This window comes from Aedes albopictus, chromosome 2 (genome assembly GCF_035046485.1).
Source record: "Aedes albopictus strain Foshan chromosome 2, AalbF5, whole genome shotgun sequence".
Classification (NCBI taxonomy): Eukaryota; Metazoa; Arthropoda; class Insecta; order Diptera; family Culicidae; genus Aedes; species Aedes albopictus.
Genome location: NC_085137.1, coordinates 174497338 through 174505718, shown reverse-complemented (window position 1 = coordinate 174505718; position 8381 = coordinate 174497338). Strand labels below are relative to the sequence as shown.

The 8381-nt window shown below is 41.7% G+C and overlaps 1 protein-coding gene across 1 annotated transcript; it reads left to right on the top strand.

Annotated features, from left to right (window-relative positions):
• The first annotated feature begins 897 nt into the window (after positions 1–897).
• LOC109622837 (zinc finger CCCH domain-containing protein 15 homolog) lies at positions 898–8174 on the top strand. The gene is made up of 4 exons (XM_020077282.3): positions 898–1150; positions 1251–1691; positions 7225–7716; positions 7773–8174. The coding sequence occupies exons 1-4, from the start codon at positions 1076–1078 to the stop codon at positions 8028–8030; spliced, it is 1266 nt and encodes a 421-aa protein (XP_019932841.3). The 5' UTR covers positions 898–1075; the 3' UTR covers positions 8031–8174.
• Positions 8175–8381: the final 207 nt, after the last annotated feature.

Sequence of the window (8381 nt, the reverse complement as noted above, 5' to 3'; positions counted from 1 at the left end):
ATCCCATACAAAATCAAAACAATGCAGTGCCCTATAGGTCCTATCTGCATTTGAGAGCTCTCTTTGTTCACTTTCTCTTCCAATTATTGCAATGTAATAGTACACTTTTCAACTATTTTTGCAGTACAAATCAAAAGACGATTGTTTCGATCATCGTTCAATGCAAGGAGACAATCATAATACAAATAAACAGCTGAGACACAGACAAACAGACGTAACAGCTTCAACGATTTTCATGGAAATCCATCGCTCAGTTCACACTACCATCATCTGGTGGAAAAGTTGCACGAATCACTGTGTTGTGCCATATCGTCAACAGAAGGCGCTAGTGTGAAACGTCAAACGCATAGAAAAACGATGCGCGCGCCTCTGGTCGTGAAATCCACAACTATAAAAAATTAAAATGATCGTTAAAAGCGTGGTCGATGGAAATTTCGCAAGTGTTACGTCTGTTTGTCTGTGGCTGAGATATAGCGCATTTAGTTCACCACTGGACTATCGCACTAGTTTTCACGAGTGCGAAAACGCTAATAAAAGTGCGCGATTGCATCAAATCAACTTGGTGTCTTCAGAGCACTTGTTCACCATAGATTGAAGAAATAGTGCGCCGAAGACATCAACCTGATTTTATGCAATCGCGCACTTTTATTAACGTTTTCGCACTTATGAAGTCGCAGTTCGCAGTCCAGTGGTGAACTAAATGCGGTATATTATTAACAAAAGAGAGGGAAACCAAAGAGAGCCTCTCTTCTGCAGATAGGACCTTTAGACATGTTTGACCTGATTTAGCACAGTGTCTTTAGTGTACACCAGTAACCTTCCTTCCCCTCGATAACCGGTTCACAAACGTCAAATTTGACATCCTTCTCGTGGTTTGCTTGCGTCAGGCCAGACAAAACGTCAACATCAGTCAACACCGCCGCAGCCGCTCGCTCGTTCATCATCGCAGAAAAAAGTGCCGTGTGTGGACGTTCCGCATTTTTTTTCGATGTTGTTGCTTTTAGTCTGGTGAAAATCCTGAGCAAATTTGATCCTATTATCCTTGTGAAGTGCTGTTCGAGTTTACCGATTCGTAATGCCTCCGAAGAAAGCGCCAGCCGGCGGTGCCTCAAAGAAGGCTGAGACCAAGAAAAAGGAGAAAATCATTGAGGTACGTCTGCCCTTCTCTTTTGCAACTCGAAGGAATACAACGTCCTTTAATGCTAGAAAAAGTGAAATTTCTAAATACCTTTAATTATTCTTTAAAACAGGACAAAACTTTTGGTCTGAAAAACAAGAAAGGAGCCAAACAGCAAAAGTTTATCACTCAAGTGGAGAAACAAGTCAAAAGCGGAGGTCAACATAACCTGCTGAATAATCCGAATGCCAAGAAGGAGGAGAAGGAAAAGAAGCTGAAGGAGCAGAAGGAATTGGCTCAGCTGTTCAAGCCGGTTCCAACGCAAAAGATCGAGAAGGGCGCTGACCCCAAATCGATCCTGTGTGCGTTCTTCAAGCAGGGAACCTGTACCAAGGGTGACAAGTGTAAATTTTCCCATGATCTGGCCATTGAGCGGAAGGCCGAGAAGCGGTCCATTCATGTGGATATGCGCGATGCCGAGAACGATACGATTGAAAATTGGACCGAGGAAAAACTGGCCGAAGTCGTTGCCAAGAAGCACGGCAAGGAGAAAACTATGCCCACCACCACGATTGTAAGTAAAATTTGGAGGTGTTTGGTTGTTGTGAATAGTATTTAGTAGCTATTATGATATGTCAGTAAGAAAAGCAGATCAATGTCCAGTCCAAGTGGCTTTAGGACAAAGTTCTAGAGTACAATAATCTTACTTTCAATTGGGAATTTTCTAGATAGCGTTGTGAATTCATAGCTACTTTCAGTAAAAAAGAAATGGCAAACTCGCGTGTCATGCCTCGAGCATGTGTGCTTGTCAACAACGCAATTGTTGCCACACTCGTCTTCGTACAAACTACCAGAAATCTGTGCTGTGACAGTAAATGAATCCGTTGGACACTTCAACGGAAAATATAGGTATTTATTGTACAGTTAACGAATCATTTACGGATGCCTTCAAAAAAGTCATCGCATACTGCATTTCAAAAGGTCTTCCATTAATAATCGTTGATTGATTGATTTGTCTTTATTAAAGAGACTCTCAGCCCTTGGCTGGTTCGTCTCTCGCATTAATAATCGTTGTCAACTCAACACATCGACATCTTGACGGCAGCTCAGACATTAACTTTAGCCCCCAAGTGGCCTTAGTCCAAGAATCTTATTTTTGCAAGGGGAATTTCTATCTAGGAAACCTTGTGAACCCGGTATTGGCTACTTTGAGTAAAAATGAAATGGTAAACTCTCGTGTCACACTCGTTTCTCGTAAACTCTCGTGCTACACTCGTCTCTGAGTTAACCACCAGATATGTATGTGCTGTCACAATTGATTTATCTGTTGGAAACTTCAACGTTTATTTTTCGGCTTATTTACCGCATGATGAATAATCCTCTACGGATGCTTTCAAATAAACTACTCATTCGAGTGACAATTTATTCAATTGACAAGGATTCGCTTCTCATTTGATAGGTGCTCTGATTAAATGAAATCGTTTTGAACATGACTAGAAGGAAAAATGACCGAAAAGAATTCAGGCCAAACATTTCAATAGGTCCTATCTGCATTTGAGAGGCTCTCTTTGTCGACTTTCTCTTTCAATTATTGCAATGTAATGGTACTCTTTTCAACTACTTTTGCAGTACAAATCAAAAGATGATTGTTTTGACCATCGTTCAATGCCAGGAGGCAATCATAATTCAAATAAACAGCTGAGATATTAACGAAAGAGAGGGAAACCAAAGAGAGCCTTTCTTCTGCAGATAGGACCTTTAGATATGTTTGGCTTGAATTGTTAGTTAGTGTTCAAATGAATGAGATGATGTTTTGCAACACTGGCTATTACTCACCATCAGTGCTGAAAATTACATTTCGTTATATCTAAATTTAACCACCTACAGCTCATTTTAGAAGCTGAACCTGACAATATGGTATATGAAAAACTTGTGCGGCTAGACCAGTTCTGCAAGAAAGTCATGGAAAAACTACTATTTTTCGAATATTTAAGGTAAATGTTACGGACTATTTTTAAAAAATGCCAAATGATATTCACCGTGAATATCATTGGCATTTTTTGAACGTTGTCCGTGACATTTACCTTAAGTATTCGAAAAATAGCGGTTTTTCTGTGACTTTCTTGCAGAACTGGCCTAGCCGTACAAGTTTTTCATATATCATATTCTCGGGTTCAGCTTCTAAAATGAGCTGTAAGTGATTGAATTTAGATACGACGAAATTAATTTTTCAGCACTGCTCACCATATCATCAGGGGCAGCTAAGAGGCTCTGGTTTGATGGAGTAAATAGTACAGACTACCTACTTAACATAGGCAATCGCCCAACCTCCATGGTATCTACCTGCTGAAGTGTTAAACATAACGCTTTGCTCTAGTAGAATTGGTCACGAGCTGACCAATTAGCATGTGTCAGATGAAGAATCTTTATCTGACCATCGCAACATCTTTCTTGAACATGTGAATGTTACTTCTCTCTCGTTTGTCGGGTGAAGATCACTGCGTCCAGATTTTAGAACTATTGTGATATACCCTATTGCTGTGAGGTACGCAAGTTATCTCAGTAGCATATTTGTCACTGATGTCGTTTTCGTTTTTGCGGCGGTGCTACACCGCTTCGTGCTACACTTTTCGCTGAATAAACGAACATTGTTAGTGCTGTTGCATTGGTGTGTGTGTATAAACACCAAAATATTGACAACTTTGCAAACGCTGATTGGTGGACACGGTGTGCACCAGCTACACTCCCGATTTTTTGAGTGCTACACTATCATGCGCGGTGCAGAAAAAGTGCTGCACCGGTGTAGCACGAAAATCAAAAACGAACATTTTCGGTGCAAAAGTGCTACACCGGTGTAGCTCCACCGCAAAAACGAAAACGACATGAGATACCTTGGTATCGCCTGAACTCAAGACCATCTACATATGTTACTTCGCAAACTTTGCGTTTCCGGAATCCCCGGTCAACCAACTGGGATTTCTTCACCGATTTGATTGCAGCTAAATTTCATGGATACTCGTCATCCTTTGACACTCTAAGTGATTTAGATGAAGCCGTTGATATGTAGTATCATCCTTCATCATGGAAGGACGTGAGAAGGAGCTTGCTCTATATGGTCTGTGAAAATCAAAAGGAGGAACCCCTTGGTAGAACTCTGATGTGACCAAGCTCAGGAAACAATGTAGAAAGAGCTGGAACAGACAACGTTCGGTTGGATCAGAGACTTTCAGGTCGGCTCGCAAGGCCTAGCAAAAAGCTCTACCGTTTGCTGAACGATCCGGCTGGAAAAACCTTTGTACAAATGTTTTCAGTTTGAGTGAAGTCAGTCGGTTAAACAAAATCCTTGCGAAATCTAAGGATTTCCGAGTGAACGAACTTCGTTTGTCAAATGGCGATCTGACTTCCTCTGGTGATAAAGTTCTGGAATGCTTATTCAGCACACACTTCCCTGGATGTGTGGATATTACCTCGGATATTACATCTTCGGAAGAACCTGATGTCTTTTCTTGTAGTTATGATTCCCTGGTCTCGGCTCGGAGTATTGTAAATACAGAATTGATTGAGTGGGCTAAATAGCTTTGCTCCTTTCAAAACTCCTGGGGCAGATGGGGTTTATCATAATCTGCTTCAGAAGGGATCTGATTATTTCAAACATGTTTTGAAAAAAAAAATACTTGTTTGCAGTTTTGCTACAGGGTATTCCCAAATCTTGGCGGGATATTACTGTGAAGTTCATTCCAAAACTGGGTCGTGCGTCGTATGAAGAAGCAAAGAGTTTCAGACCTATCAGTTTGACCTCTTTTCTTCTGAAATGCCTAGAACGCATTGTGGATCAACACATCCGTGATGTTCATCTGGCCAACGTGCCTCTTCATGTGAACCAACAAGCCTACCAATCTGGTAAGTCAACTGTGACTCTTTTACGCAAGGTTGTTTTTTAGGATATCGAGAAAGCATCCGCTTAAAAACAATCCTGCTTGGGTGTTTTCTTATATATCTAGGATACTTTGGCAACGTGCCTTACGATGCCATATTGGAAGCCGCACGGGGTCATGGTATATCTTCAATGATTTCCAATTGGATTCACCAAATGCTCAAAAACCGACATCTCTTCTCGACATAAGGCATTTTATGAGACGTTTCAAATCAGCTGCTTTTTGAATGTTTACCAGTTTTGAAGTCCAACCGGTGGGCCCATTTATTTACGTTTTCGCTAGCATAACATGTGGTACAGGCCCATCCAATAAATGGGATTCATATATCTGCAAAAATGCGTCAATCCGCCCACTATAATTAATATCCGTAGACTGTGGTGATGTTTTTTTCATCTGCTAGTGACATCATGCAGCTCGGGGGATTGGTTCATGTCACATTAGAAACCGAAACATCTCTGCCAGCAAAAATCTGATTGGCGCTCACCACACGTTATGCTACTTTTCGCGAAAACAAAAACATCAAATGTAAACAATAACAATGAGCAGCCCACCGGTAGAACGTCTCGTAAAATAGCTTATTGCGTTAAACGGCGATTAGGAAATTGAGTGTTTGTGGATGCCCCCAAGGGGGAGTCTTATCACCACTTTTGTGGAATCTCGTAGCAGATACGCTATTGAGGCTAGTTTCCTACTTATGGTTTTGCCGACAACTATCTAACATTGCTAGTCGGTATGTGCATCAGCACCCTTTTCGACCTGATGCAAAGCGCCCTTCAGGTAGTTGAGGGTTGGGGTGCTATTACACTCTTTGCCCAGACGCCAAATATTTGACCACTTTTGACAGATAAATTTTGGCAGGCTGTTTGGCTCTGTTTGTCCCTATTCGTTTTTCGAGAGTGACAAATATTTTTATTTTCCAGGTACACCTTGGTCAAAATTTAACTGTCAAAAGTGGTCAAATATTTGGCATTGGTCAAAGAGTGTCATACTAGCTTTGGTGTCGCCAATATGGCCTTTCGGTTAATCCGAGTAAAACATCTATTGTTCTTTTTACGGAAAGGCGAAACCGTAATGGCGTTCGACCTTTGCGTCTCTTTGATTCTGAAATTGATGAGACTGAACAGGTAAAGTACGTTGGAGGTATTCTTGATTCCAAGCTTTCCTGGACACCTCACATTGAGTTCAGAATCAAGTAAGCTTGTATGGCCTTCGGGCAATGGCGGCGAACCTTTGGTACAACTTGGGGTGCCAGATATCGCTTGTCGAACTCAAATCGAGGAGCTGAATTCAGCTAATCCTGTTCACTTTGTATGGATACCTGGCCATTCTTCCGTCGCTGGAAATGAAATGGCTGATGAGTTAGCTCGCACTGGAGCATCACATGACTTCATTATACCTGAGGTATTTTATTCCGGTATCGAAATTTTGAGTAAAGCTTCAGATTATTTAACATCTGGACTGCAACTCAGCACAAACAATATTGGAATAGTTTGGGGTCATGTCCAAAGACTTTGGTCATATCGTCAAACAAAATTGTATTGTATTGAGCCATCTCTAGGGGTGATGAAGTAACTAACTAATCTGCCTTAGCAGAATTGTAGCAAGCTGGTCAAAGCATTGACTGACTACTGCCGACTCAGCTACCACATGGCAAATATAAAGCAAGCTGATTCATTTGTATATGTGATGATAGCAGTAAATCCGATTATGGAACTCCGTATCATTTGCGTAACTGGGTTTCCGAGTACTCGGTAAACACTTATTAATTGAACTTCAGAAACCTGATTCTCCGGTATATTCTATTGTTCTTAACCCACTGTGATAAGGGGGTCTGGTACGTTTGGCGTAAAGGGGAAAGTATTCTAAAGAAGGATGAAGCATTATAATGCATTAATATATGTAATATGCAGACAAGGATGATTTGCTTGAAAGAACCATTACCGGAATACAAAAGAGGGAACATTCTCCTTCCGAAACAAAAAAAAAAACAAATTCATGGAAGCAAAAGGTTATTTTGAAAACAAGAGATCCAATAATGCACCACTAACAAGTTTGCCTTCTTTCTATTGAAGGCTGTTCTTTAATTTTTCCTACGAGGTTGATTCACGAATATGTGCAATGCCAGTAATGTTGCTAGCAAAAATAAACTCATTACTTCTTCATCACTTTCAGATTTGCAAGTACTTCCTGGATGCTGTGGAAAAGTCCCTCTACGGTTGGTTCTGGGAATGTCCGAACGGTGAAAAGTGTATCTACCGGCACGCTCTTCCGCCGGGCTATGTGCTCAAGAAGGACAAGAAGAAAATGGACGCCCAAAAGGAGGAAATTTCGCTGGTAGATTTGATCGAACGGGAACGCGCTGCACTGGGATCGAACCAAACGCGCGTCACGCTGGAGACCTTCCTCGCGTGGAAGAAACGCAAAATACAGGAGAAGAAGAAGCGCGAACAGGAGGAAGAGGACCGCAAGCGCAAGGACTTCAAGGCCGGTCGCCAGAATGGACTGTCCGGAAGGGAAATGTTCAGCTTTAACCCCGACATGGTCGACTTCGGAATGGATGACGGCGAGGAAGCTATCGAATCTTATGGACGGAATGAAGACGATGATGACGCTACTGAATATAAGGAACTGGATTTGAATATGCTGTCGCTTTCCATCAAGGAGGTGAGTTATTAAGTATTTTTTATAAAGATTTGTTATAAAACTAATCTCCTTCACAGGTGGATAATACTGGTACCGTGGCCGAGGAGGACCGATGGCAGAAAATGAAAGCAAACCTACCGGATGAGCCCGCCGAGAATGGAGAAGTGGAGGGTGCCGCAGCGGTACCTGCCAGCTCCTCGGATGCCGCACCTATCAACGAGAACCTATTCCTCGACGAAGACCTGGAAGGAATCGACGACGAGCTGAGCGATGACGACGATGATGATGATGACGGCGACGATGGAGAAGCAAATGAAAACAGCGAAAAGTCGTGATAAGGAATGATCCAGTGTAGGTGGAAGAAAGTTTTAAGGAATGCTCTTTTGTTAGCGAAACCATTTAGATTGCTATCGTGCAAATGGTTCACACTTGAATGTTCGATATGGCTACAATTAAACACGTACAGTCAAATTATCATAGTTTGTGTATTCCAGCATTTATTTATCCGAAATTGCATTTCAAGAAACGTTTACCTACAATAACTTAGGGCTTGAAACGGAAAGAGCATCATCTAGTTTCAGCCCTAGTAGGATGTGACGGTCAATATAACCTAGACAGGCACGCTAAACGTGTACTACACCATCGTGGTGCGAAAAAACTATCATCCTAGAAAAAGCATAGGTGCT

Excerpts from the sequence above, each read along its gene's own strand:
- LOC109622837 (XM_020077282.3), top strand. The coding sequence starts at position 1,076 with ATGCCTCCGAAGAAAGCGCCAGCCGGCGGTGCCTCAAAGAAGGCTGAG. Across the intron at positions 1,692-7,224 it reads CTATGCCCACCACCACGATT|ATTTGCAAGTACTTCCTGGA; the intron begins GTAAGTAAAATT and ends CATCACTTTCAG. Across the intron at positions 7,717-7,772 it reads TGTCGCTTTCCATCAAGGAG|GTGGATAATACTGGTACCGT; the intron begins GTGAGTTATTAA and ends TCTCCTTCACAG.